This window comes from Zea mays, chromosome 1 (genome assembly GCF_902167145.1).
Source record: "Zea mays cultivar B73 chromosome 1, Zm-B73-REFERENCE-NAM-5.0, whole genome shotgun sequence".
Lineage (NCBI taxonomy): Eukaryota > Viridiplantae > Streptophyta > Magnoliopsida > Poales > Poaceae > Zea > Zea mays.
Window position 1 is genome coordinate 77,569,730 of NC_050096.1, and position 21,483 is coordinate 77,591,212.

General features: G+C 48.0%; 1 protein-coding gene across 1 annotated transcript; it reads right to left on the bottom strand.

The window, feature by feature from the left end:
- Positions 1-430: 430 nt before the first annotated feature.
- On the bottom strand, positions 431-3,545 carry LOC100283772 (rab GDP dissociation inhibitor alpha). Its single transcript, NM_001369884.1, has 12 exons — positions 3,410-3,545; positions 3,245-3,307; positions 2,973-3,056; positions 2,773-2,880; positions 2,444-2,616; positions 2,226-2,337; positions 1,952-2,032; positions 1,711-1,773; positions 1,502-1,603; positions 937-1,272; positions 773-847; positions 431-686 (listed from the first exon to the last, which is right to left on the bottom strand). The coding sequence occupies exons 1-12, from the start codon at positions 3,494-3,496 to the stop codon at positions 627-629; spliced, it is 1,344 nt and encodes a 447-aa protein (NP_001356813.1). The 5' UTR covers positions 3,497-3,545; the 3' UTR covers positions 431-626.
- Positions 3,546-21,483: the final 17,938 nt, after the last annotated feature.

Genomic DNA, 21,483 nt, shown 5'->3' on the forward strand with positions numbered 1-21,483 from the left:
ATGAATGCCCTGCTAGTTGTTAAAAATGTCTACATAGTTGCACCAGATCCCATGGTGATCCTATATATGCCTATTTTTTCAAACTAGAAGGGAATATGTCAGAATAAACTATATATGCGTATTATTTTCTTGTCTGTGGTACTTTGAAAAATAAAGAAAATGAATTTGAAATCTAAGAATTGTAAACAGAATTTGCAAGCACTAAATGACTCCAGATAAGAATAAATCGAACTACAAAGTTACATAGCTCTTGGAATTCTATAACTTCGGTTTATGAATTGCGAGAGAAAAAAGATCCCTCTGCTTATTGGCTCCTAATTAATCAACTACACCAATTCTATAACTGACTTGCATTGCTAGGTTTTTTTTGGTGAATCGACTGGTACAAATAAGAGCAATTCGAATAAACAAAACATGTAATTAATCTATCTTTTCGCCAGCGAATAATGGAACCTTTATAAATCATTGCCACCGTTGTTCATTACATGCATGTGACAAAAAATGGAACTCCAAAAAACATACAATAATGGATTTCATCAATAAACTTATCCATCTATGGAACATTTAAAAAAAAATCGAAGAAATAGCTATTGTGTAGAGCTGCAAAAAAAGAGGCCGCCGGGTGTTCAAGCAGCTTCTTGCTCAGTAGCACTAGCAGCGTTCAAATCGACTGAGAGATCAAGCTCCTGCATTATTGCACGTTTGTTAAGTCGTTAGCTGAAGGAATTTGTACTGTAAAACATCACCTGAAACAATATATATTTGCAGTTACCTTTCCAGTGATCTTGTTGTACAAGGCGAGCACATCCTTGACCGTCGTCTCAAAATGGGTGGTGGAGTCATAGCTCTACAAAAAGACGAAGGAAGGTGTGTTCGCTTAATTAGTTACCAACACAATATATATTTGCAGGTTCCCTATATATTTGCTTGGCTTACATTTGTGAGGAAACAGCAGTCGTCGTCAGGGTTGTTGACGGGTTCATATCTGTCGTAGATGTCGAAGAAGGTCTCCTCTACAGGGCCAAGCAGGTCGATCCCGGGCTTGAGCTCGATCTCAGGCTTGTCGGTCTCGGCCTCGGTGGAGACGAAGGCGATGAACTTGCCTTTGGGCGCGACGTTGTGGGCGTAGGAGCAGCAGAACACGTACATGTCGGATTTGCGCTTTAGCTGCTTCTTGGGGAGGATGATCTGCACGGAGTGCGAGTCCTTGGTGTCCGGGATCGGATGCTTCATGATGCATATCGCGCGGGCCACCCTTCCAACCTTCTTCACCTGCTCATCGATCGACCAAGCCATGTTCAAGCTAAGTGTCTCGATCACCGGCCGGCCGGGGCCGATTATTCGATCTCTCTACGTATATATATATATATATATATATATATATATATATATATATATATATATATATATATATATATATATATATATATATATATATATATATATATATATATATATATATATATATATATATATATATATATATATATATATTATATACCTTGTCTGGCAAATACGAAGGATCGCAGACGATCTTCTTGCACTTGGCGGTCTCCCCTTCAGAAGTGACTCCATACGCTTTTCCACTCTCATCAAACTCGACCTGCAGCAAAGAGCTTGCGAATTTTGGTACACCAATTTATCTGAGCGCTCTCTCTGCATGTATGTTGTGTGCTAGCTGTCTGAAACGCTAGCTCCAGTTATTATTACCTTGCATTCTGGCTTGTTCAGCATGTACGTGCCACCGTAAACAGCGCTCAGGCGGGCAAAGGCCTTTGATTTCATGACAAATAAAAGAAAGCATCATCGTATCGACGTTTCAGTTTACAATAACGAAGCCTAAAAAGTATTATTATTATTATTATTATTATTATTATTATTATTATTATTATTATTATTATTATTATTATTATTATTATTATTATTATTATTATTATTATTAAATTATTACCTGAGGGAGCTCTCCCAGACCGTATAGAGGGTAGATGTAAGGGGACCCTCCTTGAAAGCGTGCGAGTGATTCTGCATAGAGCTGTTGAAACAGAAGATCCGATCTCTCTTAACATTCATTAGGGAACATGCTAGCTCTGCTGACGATCCTAGTGATCGATGATGTAGTCTAGGATAGGATCTCAACATTTTCCTCAAAATTAAAGATGAACCAGCAAGTACTACACCATATATATCCTAGGCAAACAAATTACATCCATGCATTACGTACGTACCTTCATCCTCTTGACAGTGTCGATTGCAGGCTCGTCAAGGTAGCTGTCGTCCCGGTGAAGTGCTAGCGCATGCCCGATAAAGTCGACCGTATCATCCTCCAATCCGTATTTGCTGCTCGATCGATCGTCCAAGACAACAACAAACATTCTAGTCTAGCAACTGAAACCGCAGCACAGCTGGGTGAAATGAAATCAAAGAGCGCGCGACGACGACTCACGAGATGACTTCCCTGGTGGTGACCTTGTTGAGGTCCAGGCCCTCGTGGGACTTGGGGTCGTCCTCCTCGTAGTCCTGCACGTATATGAAGAACTTCCGGGCGCGCCGCTTCTCGAACAGGCCCATCAGGTTCGACTTGAGGGCCTCCACGTCGGTTGCCGGGACTTTGTGGATCTGTCGTGGTCGTCGTCGTCGTCAGTGTACGTACGTTAGCAAATTAAAACCAGCCAGCAAGAGAGACTGGATCTATCTCTATCACCATGCATGCAATGCAATGCAATGCATACGTACATTTCACAGCTCGACTATATCATATATATACATATATACCTTGCCATTGTTGTACACAAAGCTCCCGTCAACAGCCTTGAAGTTGAGATACTTGGTCACGCTGGTGCGGATCAGGACGCGGACCAGCGCGCCGTTTGCCATCATGAACTGTAAACTCATCAGTCATTCTCTATAGGGGGGAGGGGGTATATATAGCTCCAGCGATAGATCGAGAGGTCGATCTCGGCTAATTAACAGACCTTGGGCACCATGTCGACGTTGTACTCTTTGCTGACGCCCAGGTGCTCGGGAGGGCTGTCGTTGCCCTTGAACCTGTTCCAGAGCTGAACGCACGCCATGCATATACACACACACACACCACACCGGCCGATAATGGGGGAACGTTAGATATATATCAGAACAATGGAACGGATGCGCAGATTCAGAAGTGAAAGGTCAAAAGTGTGTGCTGCCGTCGATCGATCGATCGATCATGCACGGTGTAGTAGATGTATGTATCTGCCAAATTAACCTTGGTTAGATTCAGGGACGAAGATTCTCCTCCGTAGTAGTCATTCCTGTCCATGTGAAGGACCTGTGCAATCACATTGTTATATTACGCAAACATTGACGGTTGGATCCGAACGAAGAAGAATCATCATGCATGCACGCACGCACGCACTGCACCCGGCCAGACCTTGAGGCCATCGACGGAGAGGAGGCCGCTGATGATGCACTCCTTGAGCCCCGTCCCCAACACGATCACGTCGTACTCCTCATCCATCTCTCTCTCTCTTTCTCTGCCTGCTTGCCTTCTTCTCCTCGATCTCACGCTCTCGCTCGCTAGTTATCTCTTGTGCGTTTGCCGTATATAGGGACACGGACGACGGGCCAAGACGTGCATGCATGCGCGGAGGAAATGGTCGCTCCGTCCCGCGACGATGTCGGTGGGGTTCGAGCTCTAGAGGCGGTGCCACGCGACCCGCGCGGGCGCTGCTGAGCGTTTTTGCCGGATCGGAGCTAGTGATGTGCGCCCTCACACCGCCCACGAGCCAGGCACAACCAGGCACCAGCGGAGATCCATCACGCTCTTCTAATTTGCTCCTGTAGACTATTGATTGATTGGATGGACACTGAAACTACTTCTTCGGTTGTTCTAATTCCATGTGAATTGGAATTTATTAGAATAGATTTTGACTTATAATGGATTTAAACCAACTCAACACCACTGTTGGAACTTGCTCTTAATCGCAAGGGAGGCCAACAAGGGTGAATAGTGACGTTAACAGGGTTACGTGCTAAAAGGCAATAGCTCTGTTAATCTAGCCTCTCACGGGCACTGTGCGGGGGTATTTATAGGTACATGAGCGCCCAGCGCCTTGTGCTAAGGACGCATGTGCCCTCAGCTACCTAGGTTATCCCCAGAATATTTCCATAAAGCAGGGTTACAGACTGTAATTACAGGGATGCCTTTATAAATTAGGCCTGTAACACGCGACGGCCACGCAGGGCCTGTTACAATGGACCGGATCGCACGTGGGCCTATGAGCTGGGCGAGGCGTCACTGTGGGATGACGCCGTCGCAGGCCTTCGTCTGGTGCCTAATGGAGCGAAGGGTATCCCTGCCCGTTTTGTCTCTGCCAGACCAGCGGCCGCAGCGAAGGCCTCGAGCGAAGGGTGGCGTCTTTGCCTTCGCCCCAACATTTGCCCTCCGAGGGACCAGTTCGACAAAGTCACCTGGTGCCGAAGACGTCGCTAGATGGCGGAGACGCTGCCCTCGCTCGAAGTGGTTCCGCGGGGGTTTTTGACATGACCGTTGATTGACAGCGTACTGTTGGATTGCGGGTTTCCCGAAGCGCCGCGCCCTGTTGGATTGCGGGTTTCCCGAAGAGCCGCGCCCTGTCTATAAAAGGGGGCGGGGGTCGGCGCTTTTTGAACTTCACTTTCCGCGCTCTGTGAAAACCCTAGCCGCCTTTTTCACCGTCTTGTTGCTCGTCTGCCCGCCGTGCTTTTGCTCGCCGGAGATCTGGCTCGAGTGAAGCAAACCGCCCGCCGCCGCCGACGGTACGTAGCGATGCCGACCTCCTCTTCTTCCGCTGCCGCTACGCCGCCGGCCGACGCCTCGCCGCCGGCCAGCGCCTCGTCTGAGGAGACGTTGAGTAGTTTGATGGCGGAGGAGTTGCGCGCCGGCGATTCTGTGAATTTTGGCGCGTCGCGGATGTCGTCGGTCCGCGTGCAAGATATGCAGCGGTTGGGTTACTTCGGCGGCGGAGTTGCTCGTGTCCCGGGGACGGAGGAAGTCCCCGAGCCGGAGGGCGAGTTGGTTGTGTTCGAGGCGTTCTTCGTCGCCGGTCTCCGCCTGCCTGTGCACCGATTTGTTGGCGAAGTCCTGCGCAGGTTTAACGTTCAGATGCATCAGCTGACACCGAACGCCGTGGTGGCTCTGTCGAAGTATGTCTGGGCGACGACTTCGTACGGCGGACAGCCATCGGTCGAAGTCTTTGCGAAGTACTATTGCCTGCACTGGCAGAAGAGGATGATTGGAGACGAAGTCGCCTAGTTTGGGTCTTGTACGTTTACGCCGAAGACCGGCAAGACCACGATGCAGGTAGTCGAGTTGGTTCCTTGCGCCCGCAACAAGTGGGGCAACTGGAATGAATTTTGGTTTTACGTCGCGGAGGGTACCGTCGAAGACCATGAGGGGCTCCCCGTGTCCGAGATGTGTTCTCATTTTTACTCAGCATACCCGCCCTTTGAGGTGGCGGAGGATGATGCGGACGAAGGGGCCCTTCGGTGCGCCGCCGACCTGAGCAGTGGGCGCGATTTGGTTGAAGAATTTGTGGCGTACGGGGTATGGCCCTTGGCGCATGGCTGGGCGTTGGGCGAAGTGTGCCCTCACCAGATGTCTTTCCACGGCGGGAGGGTGGTGCGAAGTCCCGCCTTCTCGCTGAATCTGCAAAGCCGCGATCCGGCCGCCTTTGTGCGTGAGGCGGAGGATGGGGCGGTGCGGCTCGTTGGTCGTTACGTGCCGAGGACAGAGGGCCATCGTAGCTGGGAAATTCGCGGGTCGAATGACCGTCTGAACAGGGTTTTTGAATTGAATCAATTGCCGTATGACGGCTATCCCGGTCAAGACGATGTGGACCGCCGTGGGAAGAAGCCGGTGGTGGAGACTAGAGACGACCCTGCGCCGGCGGCCGCCCCATCCTCTAAAAAGAGGAAATTAGGTACTGCTATGGGAGGACTTGGGGTTTCCGATGGTTTTGCTAGAGAGTTGATGAGGACATGTGCGGCCCCGGGGGGAAGGATGTCTTCGCCCGAGCTCCGGGAGTCTTCGGCTCGGATGCTGAGGGTTACCGGGGGTTGCTGGCCTAGGAATGTTCCTATCCCCCGCGCGGCCGGCGAAGACTTTTTTACATCTCGCATGGTTCGTGAATGGAGAGTTTTTCCTTACGGACGGAATATTGCTGCTATTGTGTCGGTAGTGATGGACAAGGACCGCCAGGGAGCTGCACAAAAGCGCCAGGCTGTTGTGCCTTGTCGTGTTGTTTATCGGTTGGGCTGGCGGGCGCGGGGACCTCGCGCTGGGCCGTGAGGCAATGCACGTTTCTCTGACCGGGCACGAAATCCCGCTCTATGTTGCGCGCCGTCTGTTGGTTGCCGTAGACCGTAATGACGCCTAACGGACCTGGTATCTTCATACATAGGTACAGTCCGTGAATGGCGGCTTCGAACTTATTGATGGAGCCCCGACCCATGATGGCGTTGTATGGATATACCATATCCACGATATCGAAAGTCACTTGCTCACTTCGGGCATTGGGTGCTACACCGAAGGAGAGGGGCAACTCTATTTTGCCGACGGGAAAGGTGCCCTTGCCGCCGAAGCCATACAACGGGTTGTCCGAAGGCTTGAGCAGGCTGTGGCTTATACCCATGCGGTCGAAGGCGTGGAGGAAGATGATGTCCGCCTGACTGCCATTGTCGACTAGGACTTTGTGTAGGTCCCAGCCTGCCACGCTGCAATTGATAACCATAGCGTCGATGTGGGGGGCTCTGCGCAGGTCGACGTCTCGTGCGTCAAAGGTTAGCGGTATGTGGGACCATTTTGTCTGCACGACTGGGCCAGTGACGGCGACATGGTTGATGCTGCGGTAGTGGTCCCGCTTCTGCCGCTTGGTGTCGAAGTCAGTGCTGGACCCCCCAGGTATCATGTGAATGACTCCGCGATATGGTTGATCGGCGAAGTCTTCCTGCTTTGGGGCGTGGGGGATGTTTTGATGTTGCTGGTGTGGTGGTGGGGGTGGGGGAGGTACGATTTTGTTGGGGACTTGTTCTCAAATGCTATGAGTTAAGAACAAGGCAACACAGAAAATGTTAAACGATAAAGTCCTTCGTCTACTGAGGCATTATTTCCCTTAGGATATAACGATCTTCGGATGAAGGTCATGAAGGACGAACCTTCATCATCACAGTACGCATTAATGAAAGACGAAGCATATGAAACATAAAAGATAGCATGAATAACCATATAACATTATTCATTTAACTTTATTATATCATCAAAGAGAAATAGAGACAATATCGAATTATAAATGTACCTTCGGCTTGGAAGGAGATGACAGTACAAACGTGACGCAAAAAGTGAATGCCAAGTCAGCGTGAACAGTACGGGGATACTGTTCACCTATTTATAGACACGGGACACAGCCCTTACAAAATTACATTCATGCCCCTTACATTTGATAATAACTCTATAGTAGTCTATCGAGGTCTGAATAGCCTTTTCATCTTTAAGTCGGTTTCACTCTTTGCCGTTACGCCGAAGCTTTCCTGCTCAACACCTTCGGCTCTGTATCAAGCTTCGTATTATTCCGGTATGCTGTAATGCCGACTTTAGTCTGAGGGTACCTGTTCACACATTGTACTACACAAATACTGTTAAATCCTGTTTTTGAGGACCTTCGGACGCCGAAGGTCCCCAACAGTAGCCCCTCGCAATATTAATTTGTTTGGAGTAATAAATTTAGATTGCGATATGGACGAAGGCTTTACGCCGAAGGTCCGAAAAAACACCTTCCCTTTGCTAGAATAGCAACATTCAATGACAAGTGGGGTCTTTCAGCTTTCAAAGCACCGAGCATATAAATACGGCCATACCGCAAACTCATTTTGCACGCTTTCTGGCCAACCACTCCCGCTTACTCAATTTTTAGCTCTTGTGCACTGTGATTTGCTAAGGTTTTAGCTTTGAAGCTTCGGATTTGAAAACAGTTTTTTAGCGTTTCCGAAGATGTCTGAAGCTGCTAAGAAGGCTGCTGCTGAGATGAAGCTGAGTCTTGATGAAGAGAAGAACTTGGGGTTTCTTATTGCGATATCGAAAACCAACACAGAAAAAATTACCAAGGAGATTTTGGAAGGCCTGTCTGAAGATACTGGTGACAGTGAAAGTTATGATGTGGACAGCGGTGGTGAAGACTCCGAAGATCGTCCCTGGCGACCAAGCCATTCAGTTTATGGTAGGTCAACTATCAAAGAGAATCATCTTGTTAACATGAGAGGAAGGTATTTCCGGGATCTGTCCGTTGTGAGGGCCGACGAAGGGGAGAAGACTTGTCCACACCCTGAAGAGAATGAAGTCGTAGTGTTCCGAAGCTTTTTGAAGGCTGGGCTGCGATTGCCCTTGAGCAGCTTCGTCGTGGAGGTACTGAAGATTTTTGAAGTCTATCTTCACCAACTTACCCCCGAGGCAATCATAAGGCTGAACATCTTCGTGTGGGCCGTGCGAAGCCAAGGTCTGAAGCCTGATGCAAAAAGTTTCTGCAATATGCACGAATTGTCATACGAGACAATACCTTGGGGTAAGGAACAGTACCACAATAACTTTGGCTGCTACAGTTTTGTTTCTCGGTCTGGGTCAAGCTGCCCCGTGCCAACTTTTCGGAAGAGGTGGCCTAGCGGCTGGATGACAGAATGGTTTTATGTAAAAAATGATCTGAAAACACGAGAAGACATCAAAGGTAAAATCATGCGTCCTATTTGGCAAAGCTTCGGCCTTCGGAGGCCGAAGGTTGAAATGAATGAAGCCGCCGAAGAGTGCCAAAGAGCCTTCGGCGTTGTCTGCTCTTTTATAGGAACAAGGGACTTAGTACAAGAGCATATCGCCTTCAGGGTGTGGCCGCTTGTGGAGAAATGGGAAATGCCACAAAAAACCATTAAAGAGGCCGACGAAGGTGGACTTATCAGATTTAAGTACACTTTTAAATTTGGAGATAAATTTATTGAGCCAGATGATGAGTGGTTGAAAAGCATTGACAATTTGAGTGATGAGCTGCTCGGGACCTACTCGAAGGCCGAAGATAATGCAATGTCAGCAGCCTTCGGAGGCCGAAAAAAGAAGAGACTGAATCGGGTATTTGATGCCATCGGGTTTGTCTACCCTGACTATTGCTATCCCATTCGAAGGCAGAAGAGAAAGAACACAACCTCTGCAAAAGAAGAAGCTGCAGCTGCTTCTAGCGAGCCAGAACCGAAAAGGAAGAAGATAAAGGTTCTTACGCATCGGCCGCGTTATATTGAACCAGCTTCGGTGCCCGAGCTTACCGGAAAAACTTCTTCGGCCACCGAAGCTGAAAAACCAACCGAGCCAGCCTTGTTGCCAGAGATCGCAGAAACGGCCGAAGTGCTACCAAAGATAGAATCAGAACAATCAAACATTTTGTTGTCAGAAACAAAAGAGAAAGCCGAAGCGCCGTCCACAGAAAAAATTGAAGAGGTAAAAGAAGCAACTGAGGGCTCCAAAACATCAGAAGTTTTGAGTCCTACATCCATCATTGGTACAGCAAAAAATGAAAAAGTGCCAGCCGCAACTCCGAAGAGAAAGAGAATGGCTAATGTGCTAGATGTACTGGAAACGATCAAATCTTCGAGCACACCTCCGAAGAAGGCTGCTGTTACTGCTGAAACAACAGCTGAAATTTCTGGTTCTACAGCTCCAGAGCAAGAAATTGAAACCGAAGCTGGGCCCTCAGAGCCCGCAAAAACCTTGGAAAGTGAGGCAGAAAAAATAACAAAGCCAACTTTTGTTGAAGAAACTGGTGTTGTTACCCCCGAAGCACCCCCCAAAATTCGTGATTATATTTTTCGTCATGCTTCGGGGAAAAAATTATCAGAAAAAGAAGAACAAGAGGCCCAGCATTATGCTCAAAAGTTGAAATATCCAAAGGGGGCGTTGATATTTAATGGCAGTGGAGAAGAAGATTTCTTGTATTGTCTCCCCGATAGCAAGGAAATTTCTGTCTGTCGGGAGATGAGCAGAAGCTTCGGATTCCCAACTTTAGAAGACGGACTTTCGGTGCTATCCAAGAACGATCTGGCTGACAGCCTAGCTTACAACAGTTTAAAGGTGCGACAAATGGAATTCTCGTACTTTTTGTTGAGTCCAAAATTTTTCGTTTGTTTAAAACTATTGACACAGACATATTCCTACTTGCAGGGCCTGATACTCAGCAATGCCCTCAGGGCACAAAAAGATGCTGAGGACGAAGGATGTACTATAGCCCTGAGCAACCTTCGTTCCGAAGTAATTGAACTGAGGAACGAAGGTCTCGAAAAAGACAAAATATTATACTCATTGATAGATAAAATAAAGGAGGACGAAGCTGCTTTTAAAAGTCAAGCTGAAGCTCAGAAACGCGAAATTGAAGACCTTCGGAAACAACTGGCCAGAGCCAAAGAAGAACGTATACTTGAAGAAACAAAGCGTGAACTCAGCGATCAATGGGCAGATCACCTAGAAGTGACTGTTGAAGAGCTTCGTTCATCCAAAAAGAGATGCTACAACAAATCTATAGATTGCGTTAAGAAATTAAAGGCTAGCTTCGCCAAGGTCGGCACATTCTCAAGTGAGGAAAACTTTTCGAGAGGCAATCCCGAAGGTGTTATTGAATGGATTGACCACGAAGCTGAAGCCTTCGAAGAAATTTTAAATAGCCGAGGAGATATATGTGCCTTCTCTGGCGCCAGAGGGATTGCCACCATCTTAGAGAAGAAGGGCTGCGAACATGTAAAAATTCTAGCACAGTCCGAAGCTGCCTTGTCCTTTGAAGATACAAAAGATCCTTCGGCCGAAGCTAGCATAATTGGTGGAAAGTTTTTTACCGATATTTGGGATAATGGTGGCCGAGAAATGGCCGGAGAAATTATTCGAAGAAGTGAGAAGGGCATTCACGATGCTAGAGCAGTAGCTGAAGCTGCTGACAAGAGCACAGAAGCCGAAGGTCAACTAGGTACCAAATAATAGTTTTTATCGTGTTGTAATCTTTAGACTTTAAGATCTGCTTGCGATTTGTAATAGCAATGTAGCTGTGTCCCGTCCCTCCTCAGATCCTACTGAAGTATCTCCGGGTGCTCGGCCTAGGGGTGATGATGAAATTAAAAAGATGGCTGAAGCTATTATGGATGAAGTTGTCGATCGACTGTTGAACGAAGCTGCAGAAGTGGTACTTAGAGAGGACTAAATGCTATTGTAAAAACATTTTAAATGTAGCATGTGTAATATATTGTAGTGCTGTATGTAATATATTTGTCTTATTTTTCTTTATGGTTCAATTCTTTACGATGCATGAAACTTTACATACGTACCGTTTTTGAGTCTGGCGAAAAAACACCTTCCCTTCTTTTCATGCTTCGTGAAGAAGAATTACCATTTATCACAACAATATCCGAAGTATCCCGAAAGATGTTGAAGCTTCGTAGAAACATTCCTCAAGGCTATACTTCAGAGATCAATATCGTTTCTCCTTGTGACTTGGCATGATTTACCCCTTTTTCAAAGCGTTTTCCCGAAGATTGATATCATATCTCTTTCTTATGCCACATGCAGTATGATGTATGATGCTTATGTTATGCAAAATGATGTGATGATGTTATGCTATGTAAGGTGATATTCCGAAGTTACACGCATATCTGCGCGATAAAACACAATCTTTTTGCAGACCAGCGCTAACTTTTCGCTATAAGCCTCCCTTAGGAGCTTCTTCGCCTTTTACTTCGGCGGAATCAGCGTTGACTTTTCGCTGTAAGCTCTGCATTCCCTTAGGAACGTCTTTGGAGCTTCTTCGCCTTTTACTTAGGCGGTATCAGCGTTGACTTTTCGCTGTATGCTCTGCATTCCTTTTGGAACGACTTTGGAGTAGAAAACTTACACTGCGCTCCCTTCGGAACGACTTTTTGTGACTTTCATCAAACTTACTCTGCGTTCCTTAGAACGACTTTTTGTTGCTTCGGAGAATTTTCGATAGTCCGAAAGTCCTTTTTATTACCACAAGCCTGTGAAGAAAACATATTTTTCTTGTAGAAATCAACGAAACTAATTACATGAAACCTAATCAATGTCCTTTATTACAGGAAATAAAACTGAATGAAAAAGATTGCTATTAAGGTAGGATATTTGTCAATAGATGTGCTTTGATTCTGGCACAGTGCTGTTGACCGTGCGAGCTTCGGACTGTTCTCTGAAGTCCCTTTGATGCGGAGCATATTGGCTCCCTTCTGGCTGCTGGCCTTGCTGCAACGGAGGTGGAGGTGGAGGCTGTTGCCACGAAGCTTGAGGCTGACTCGCCGAAGCAACAGAGACTGCCGGATGGTTGCCCACATATTCTGGGATGTAAGGCGAATGATACGAAGCTGTATGCATGACCTGCTTCGGCTGAGCTTGTTGTGCTGCTGCTTCAGCTATTTCCTTTTGCTTCTGAATAGTGACATGGCACATCCTGGTAGTATGGCCTTTGTTCTCACCGCAGAATAAGCAAAAGATTCTTCTCGGTTGATCGCCAAATCTTCCTCCGAAGCCCCTGACGCCCCTGCCTCTTGGAGCTGGAGGTCGGAAGGAACTTTGTTGTTGCCCTGAAGCCTGTGAGGAGTATTGTGGCCTTTGTTGCTGACTTCCTTTATCATCATTCTGAGTGGAATTGTGGATTGACCTGACATGCCTCGGGTAAAACCTTCCTCCGAAGCCCCTGGTCATTTCAGAAAACCTGAAAGCTTCCTCCCTTCTTTGACGAAAATCATTGTCAGCTCGAATGTATTCGTCCATCTTCTGGAGCAGCTTTTCCAGCGTTTGTGGTGGCTTTCTGGCGAAATACTGTGCTGACGGCCCTGGCCGAAGCCCCTTGATCATAGCCTCAATGACAATCTCATTGGGCACTGTTGGCGCCTGTGCCCTCAATCGTAGAAACCTTCGGACATATGCCTGAAGGTACTCTTCATGGTCCTGAGTGCATTGGAAGAGAGCCTGAGCTGTGACCGGCTTCGTCTGAAACCCTTGAAAGCTAGTTAACAGCAAGTCCTTCAGCTTCTGCCATGAGGTGATCGTTCCTGGTCGAAGAGAGGAATACCAGGTTTGAGCAACGCTTCTGACAGCCATAACGAAAGATTTGGCCATGACTGAAGCATTGCCACCGTACGAAGACACTGTTGCTTCGTAGCTCATCAAAAACTGCTTCGGGTCTGAGTGGCCATCAAATATGGGGAGCTGAGGCGGCTTGTAGGACGGGGGCCAAGGTGTAGCCTGCAGCTCAGCGGACAGGGGAGAAGCATCATCAAAAACAAAATTCCCATGATGGAAATTGTCATACCAGTCATCTTCGTTGGGAAAGCCCTCCTGATGAAGGTCTTGATGCTGAGGCCTTCGGTATTGCTCATCCTGAGCAAGATGACGAACTTCTTCAGAGGCTTCGTCTATCTGCCTCTGCAGTTCAGCTAGCCTGGCCATCTTCTCCTTCTTGCGTTGAACCTGCTGCTGAAGGATTTCCAGATTTTGAATCTCCTGATCCAGATCATCCTCCGGAGGTGTTGGACTGGTAGCCTTCCTCTTCTGGCTTCGTGCCTCTCTAAGAGAAAGGACGTCTTGATTGGGGTCCAGCGGCTGCAGCGTGCCAGCCCCTGGTGCTGAAGCCTTCTTCGGCGGCATGACGAAGGTGATGCTTGCCGAAGATGTTGAAAAGCTCAAGAAATGGAAGTGAGTTCACCGGAGGTGGGCGCCAATGTTGGGGACTTGTTCTCAAATGCTATGAGTTAAGAACAAGGCAACACAGAAAATGTTAAACGATAAAGTCCTTCGTCTACTGAGGCATTATTTCCCTTAGGATATAACGATCTTCGGACGAAGGTCATGAAGGACGAACCTTCATCATCACAGTACGCATTAATGAAAGACGAAGCATATGAAACATAAAAGATAGCATGAATAACCATATAACATTATTCATTTAACTTTATTATATCATCAAAGAGAAATAGAGACAATATCGAATTATAAATGTACCTTCGGCTTGGAAGGAGATGACAGTACAAACGTGACGCAAAAAGTGAATGCCAAGTCAGCGTGAACAGTACGGGGATACTGTTCACCTATTTATAGACACGGGACACAGCCCTTACAAAATTACATTCATGCCCCTTACATTTGATAATAACTCTATAGTAGTCTATCGAGGTCTGAATAGCCTTTTCATCTTTAAGTCGGTTTCACTCTTTGCCGTTACGCCGAAGCTTTCCTGCTCAACACCTTCGGCTCTGTATCAAGCTTCGTATTATTCCGGTATGCTGTAATGCCGACTTTAGTCTGAGGGTACCTGTTCACACATTGTACTACACAAATACTGTTAAATCCTGTTTTTGAGGACCTTCGGACGCCGAAGGTCCCCAACAGATTTGTACTTCCTGATGGTGTTGGTAAGCGTGGTGCGGTGGATGCGGGGCGGGGGCGAGGATGTATGGTGGAGGGGGTTGCTGGTAATTGTGTGCGACAACTCTGGGGTTGTCGGCTGGCTGCGCCCGTGCCATTCTGTCCCTGGTGGCCTTCGTTTCGGGGCAGTCTCTGGTTTGGTGGGCGCAGTCTTCGCCATGGAAAAGGCAGTAGAATCGGCGCGGCGGCTGCGCACGCCCTCGACCCCTACCACGAGTTCCATTTCCGCGGCCCTGGGGGGATATTCCTGGCGACGAGGGGGGTCAGCAGCGGGGTGCTGGTTGGCGATGTTGTGCACTTGCTGCTGATTGCGGCCGTCTCGACCAGAGTCTGGCTGCGGAGTCCTCGTCCACGTGCGGCTGGACTGTGGAGCATCTTTGGGTTTCCGCTGCGACTCAACCTTGCGCTGGTGGAGCTCTTCGGATTTGGCATATTTTTTGAAGAGCTGATATAGCTCCTGGAGGTTCTTGGGCGGATCTCTGATACAGTGGCTGTAGAGGACGCCGGCGCGAAGGCCACTGATAGCGTAGTGGATAGCGATCTGATCATCGACTGAGGGCAGCTGTGACTTGAGTGTTAAAAATTTGCGGTAATACTCTCGCAGTCTCCTTTTCCAGCTGCTTGCAAAGCGAGAGCTCTGCCAAGGCGTCGGTGTCTGGGCGGTACCCTTGGAAGTTGAGTAGGAACTTATCCCGGAGGCTTCTCCAGGAATCAATGGACATCGGAGGCAACCTGGTGAACCAGGTGAGAGCTGGGCCCTCCAGGGCGATGATAAAAGACTTCGCCATTGTGGCGTCGTCCCCTCCGGAAGATGCAACGGCTACCTGATAACTCATTATGTATTGTGCTGGGTCGGTGCTGCCGTTGTACTTGGGATATGCCCTTGCCCGGAAGTTAGCTGGCCAAGGCGTCACTTGTAGGTGTGGCGCCAGGGGACTTCGCTCGTCGAGGTAGTTGACCCCTTGGAATGGCGCGGCGTGCGGGAAGGTATGGTCGCGCTGGGGGAAACGCGGGGCTTCCTGTTGTGCGCGGTCTTGCAGGGGTGGCCCATGCTGCAGGCCGAGGTGGCCTTCGCGCGTGTCTTCCAGTTGTGCGCGCTGCTGGAGGGGTGGCCCGTGCTGCAGGCCAAGGTGGCCTTCGCTCTGCATCAGCGCGATCTCCCGCTCGAGGTCTTGGGCCTTCTGCTCTTCGTCGCGTATCATTTACCGCACTTTGGCTAGTGCGGACACGCGCTGGCGCTTGGCCTCCAGTATCTCTTTCTGCCTTTGGAGATTGCGGTTCTTGAGGCGTAGGGCGTGCAGTTGTAGCTGTTCTTCCGCTGAGACGCCGAGGACTTCACCATCCTCGGTGAGGTCCGCGCCCTCCAGTGAGGCGAAGCCTGGGGGTGGCTGCGATTGTCCTTCAGGGCCGCAGGTGCGGAGAGTGTCGTCTTCGCAGGTGCGGGGAATGTTGTCTTCAGTGGCCTCCTGGTGGGTGGATTGGGTGAGGGCGAGGGCCTTGCCCTTTCTTGCGGCAAGCAGTGCTGCCTTCGCGGCCTCGTCAGCCTTCGGGTTAGCTCTCTTGGGTGCCATCACGGGTGGTTTTCTCGTAGCACGAACGGTGGACGCCAAATGTTGGAACTTGCTCTTAATCGCAAGGGAGGCCAACAAGGGTGAATAGTGACGTTAACAGGGTTACGTGCTAGAAGGCAATAGCTCTGTTAATCTGGCCTCTCACGGGCACTGTGCGGGGGTATTTATAGGTACCTGAGCGCCCAGCGCCTTGTGCTAAGGACGCATGTGCCCTCAGCTACCTAGGTTATCCCCAGAATATTCCCATAAAGCAGGGTTACAGACTGTAATTACAGGGATGCCTTTATAAATTAGGCCCGTAACACGCGGCGGCCACGCAGGGCCCGTTACAATGGGCCGGATCGCACGTGGGCCTATGAGCTGGGCGAGGCGTCACTGTGGGATGACGCCGTCGCAGGCCTTCGTCTGGTGCCGAATGGAGCGAAGGGTATCCCTGCCCGTTTTGTCTCGTCCAGACCAGCGGCCGCAGCGAAGGCCTTGAGCGAAGGGTGGCGTCTTTGCCTTCGCCCCAACAACCACATAATCCATATAGATTAACGGTGAAACGAACAAGCCCTTCGGTGGATCGGAGAAATTATTATACGTATTATATACTAGTATCAAAGCCGACTCTCTCCATCGTGTACGATTGTTAGGTATCTTGATCAAGGGCACAGACCTATTTACAAACCTATTTACGGTTGCGGGCCCCGATCACGAGAGACGTCAAATAAATAGATAAGCAGAGCCAACGCGTTCGAGCGTCCAGAAATCCTAGCCACCACAGACCTAGAGGTCTCGATCTCCTGGCGTTTCTCGGTGACAGGAGTAGACATAGCTCATGACGATGACGCAACCCACGCCATCGTCGTTCTCATGCTTTGACGGACCCCTTGTTCTTCCCACCAATCATAGACAGGACAACAACAGAGGTGGAGGCCGACAAGATGGAGATGGAGGACCGACAAAGGTCGAAGGACATGGTGGCCCTCACCAATGTAGGTATGTGTGTTGTTCTCTCGCCCATAGACCTCTCAGATTAGTCTAAGGACTCCTACCTTCATTGATGTTGGCTCGAATTGACAAATTAGGCTCTTAGGTAGATCTAGTGAGTCTTAATTTCTATCAATGGCATTGGAGTCGACCTAAGAACCCTAGCCCACCTAATCCGATGACTAAGAGTCAAAAAAGAATTCAGGTCAAGAAAGGGAAGGCTCAGAGCTCATCCTAGCCGCCCCAATCCGAAATTAAGAACCCAGAGAGAGATTAGAAGATCAGAAAGAGGATCGGGTTGGAATCGGTGGATGGTCGGTGCCTAGGTTGTGGCCTGAGCACGCCACCGCCTCTCCGTGCGAACTGATGGGGCACATAGTTGCGGGCCCAAATGTCACACACTACCAGTGCAACAAGCTGAATTGACCTTTTCTTTTTGTAGATAATTAGAAAAGTCCTTATTCCATTTTCCTGCATAGAAATAAAGAAAGAAAATATTAGGAAATTAGTTAAGAAAATTACAAAAAACTATTTCTAGGATGTAAATTTTTCATAGATACTTATGAACTATTTGGTTTTTGCTGCATACTTTTTAGAATAATGTATGTATTTTCCTATCAATTATGAAGCTAGAGTAAATTAATCTTTAGTAAATTGCATATAAAATGAGAATTAGTGTGGTATAAATGAATGTTTAACCAAAGTTAATATTTTATTCCACGTTTAGAATAGAATTTTGATTATAGAGTTTTTAGAATTAGAAAGGAGCTGAAGTGGCTGTAGGCTGGCGCTAAAGGTAGTATTGTGATAGACGAAGACTAATGGTGATAGATATAGACCAGGCGATGGCGATAGTTGATACGATGGTAGATATAAACACTTAGGGCTAGAACCAACCTCATAGGCTACTTAGGGAGGGTTGGCCGTAGGGATGGTAATTTGACCTACGGGTTCGGATATTCGTTTGATATCTGATCCAACAGAGTCAGGTATATGGATACATTTTTTTTGACCCATGTCAAACTCGTATCCTACCTGAAGTCGGGTGGACACCTCCTAATGGATTATTCGTTAGATATCTGAAATCGACCCAAAATTTATTTTTTTGGCCTAGCACATATTACACAGCAAAGAGCAAACCCTAACTCCATGAACCCCACGCCTAACACTCCCAATTTTCCACAGTTGGCCACCCCTTCTAGCCATGCTGGCTTCCTGCGCTGTACTCTGTGCCTCCACCCAAGTTCCATAGGTCGTAGCACTCCGGCGGCTAGCTCTTCCAAGCTCTAGTGCCCTGACCATGTCTCGCAAGCTCATAATAATTCTTTTATTAAGTTTTAAATTATGTATGATGGTGAATTGAGAAGAAAGTTGATTAGTTATGTTATTGAATTGTTGAAAATGGTTGTGTCCGTCATGTCCGAAACCCGATGGACACAAGCATAGATATAAATTTTTACCTACGTGTATGGTTGCAGGTGGATATTAGTTGCAACCGCCGGTATAGTTGTGGGTTGATATTTGTATCCGATCCGATCTGGTCGTTGCCATCCCTAGTGGGGAGAATACTTGTGGCTCCGATCATGGTTGGCTCGGCTCAGATCGACATATTTGAATTTTTTTCACGAGCTGAGATAACATTCTAACGAACTAGATTGCGATCTCAAACAAATTATCATATTTCAGAAAAACGAAACTACATGCATATTATTTACGTATAAATTATTGAAATGTTTACATGTGTGTGTGGTGCTTGTGGTATGAGGGTTACATTGAGGATTGATGAACTGTGTCTGTGTGTTAAATTGGCATGTACAACTATTATACGGTGTTCATGTGTGTGAATTATGAATTTGTGATGAACTCATGAGTGATAAGTGATGAACTGTATTAATTTGGTGTTGAATTGGTATGCTCTATGAGCATAATTAGTATTTTCTATTATTAAATTAGTTTGAAATTAACTAAAAATTTATTACGTTATATATATACACACAACAACTTTTTCATCACCTACTGAACTAAGGATGACAATTTTCTCCATGGGGCGGGTCCCCGTGGGGATCCGACCCAAACGGGACGGGGATGGGGTTGAAAGTTTCCCCGTGGGGATGGCGGCGTGGGGATTCGAAACTTAAAGGGGAGGGGCGGGGATGAATTTGCCCCCGTGGGGATCCGACGGGAACCTGGAACTCTTCCTCACGTAGTCACGTGGCATATGACGATCAAATCCAATAAATCGCTTCAATTGAACCATGAATAAAGATGCAAAATCCTTATGCGCTAACCTAAACCATCATTTTATTCACTTAATTGCCACTCACCTATGCGATAAGCATGATTTATTTTTTATATTATAATAATTATACTCAACAATTGATCCCCACGGGTTCCCCGCGGGGATCGGGTCCCCGGTAGGGACGGGAACAGGGAATAAATTCTCTTCGTTATGCATTTTGAGGTCGGGGCGGGGAATGGGTTTTGGGGATCGGGGCAAGGACGAGGATCGCTCCCCTGGCCCGACGTGCCTTGTTGCCATCCATGTACCAAACCAACCCATCGACACGTCCATGCTCGCGTGCCCTGCTCGACCACGTCGCCTGCTCCTGTGCCTCTTATCCTTGCTTCTTCGGCAACAATTCCTCCGATTGCCATTCCTCTGTTGCGTCTGACTTGCGCCACCTCATGATCGGAATAGCTAAAGTAAACCTTGAATGACCGAAATAAATATTGAATGACTTAATATTTATTTTTGATGTACATTGAAGTAAGTCTTGAATGACTGAATATTTGTTGGTGATGTACGTTAAAGTAAACCTTGAATATATGAAATAAATCTTTAATGTCTGAATATTTGTTGATGTTATGCGTTGAAGTAAACCTTGAATGATTGAAGTAGACTCGAATGGTTGAAGTAAACTTTAAGTGGCTGAAGTAAACCATGAATTGTCGAATACTCATTGGTGCTTGTTGCGGGGGCGGTAGACGGATCAACCTTGTTAACCCAACATTAATTAACTAGTGTGATTGATACGATGTTGTGCTTAATTAATTAGTGTGATTGGTCCCTGGTGGACTGGTTCGATTGGACTTTTAGTCCAAACGATGGACCGTGCTTAGAGATCGGAATGGGTACCCGCTATCGCCTGATGAATTTTTGCTTTATTAGGGTATGTGTTTGGATCAATTTCTCTATCTATGGGTTTGTTAATGGGTTCAAATGGAAGCCCACCGGGTACGTGGGCATGAGTTTTGTCAGAGAGGAAATCTCCGGCCGGGTGGCGGAATGCACCCGCCCTAAATCCTAAGATGAGGAGGGGCCTAAGTGTTTTGCTTGTTAGTTGGAAAATGGGAAGAACACAAGAACACACAAGGATTTAGAGTGGTTCGGGTCGCCGGAGCGTAACACCCTACTCCACTGTGTGATGTATTGCTTGAGAGCTTGAGTTATCTTGAATCACTTGGGTCTAAGCCTAAAGATTGAGCTTCCAGATCCCCTTGTAACGTCGCATGCCTCCCCTTTTATAGCTGAAGGGGGCATGCACAAAGGTACTGAGCCCCCACAAGTGAGCCCAGGGACATAACGGATATAGCACTTAGAGCTGCAAATGTTCGCCGCTGGAGCAATCTTCTCGTGCCCTGATATCCGAGATCTGTGTATCTTCGGCGTGCAGGGGAAGCTTCTCGTATAAGGGATGGTAAGCACAGTGCGCCGCATGGCACGGGCGCACTGTTTGACGACAGACTGGACAGGTGCGCCGTCTACGGGATGACCCTGACGTCGTCTGCCAGCGGAGTGGACAGGACGCATTAAATGCTGAGAGGGCACATCGTCTGTCAGCATGGTTGCAGGCGGCGCGTCCTCTCCACTATAAATGCAGAGACCATGCGGCTTTAGAGACCTTACGTCAGGCTCCGCCCGTTGGCTTATGTCACGGGCCACAAGCCACGCGGCAGCGGCGGGTCTCCACCTGAGCGGGGAGCGCAAGCACGCAGGGCAAGGCCTGGACACGTTCAGCACCGGACCCCTACTCATGCCGGGGTTCCCCTTGTCCCGGGACCTTGTCGTGGTCCGGACCTTACTTGGATGACCTGGGGCCCATCCGAGGGACCCGACATGTCTTCTTGGGAGTCCCGGACCGTAATCGGGGGTCCGGGTTGTGCGTACAGGGGTCCGGTGTTCCTCCGTGGAGGTCCGGACCCAATGATACACCATGGGGTGTATCATCTTTCCTTGCCACGCGGAGCTCCTAGACCTGCCCATGTGGTGGGGTCGGGTGTCGTTCTCCGTGTGGCCAGGAGACGTCGTACGTGTATAGCGTTTTTATACTGTAGTAGGGGTACCCATGATTCAGGGTACCGACAGGTTTGTTCTTCCACTACCCATACCCGCAAACCTATGGATTTTAAAAACCTGCCTTAAAATCAACATATCTTATAAATATGTCTCATAATATTATTAATTGAATATGTTGTAAT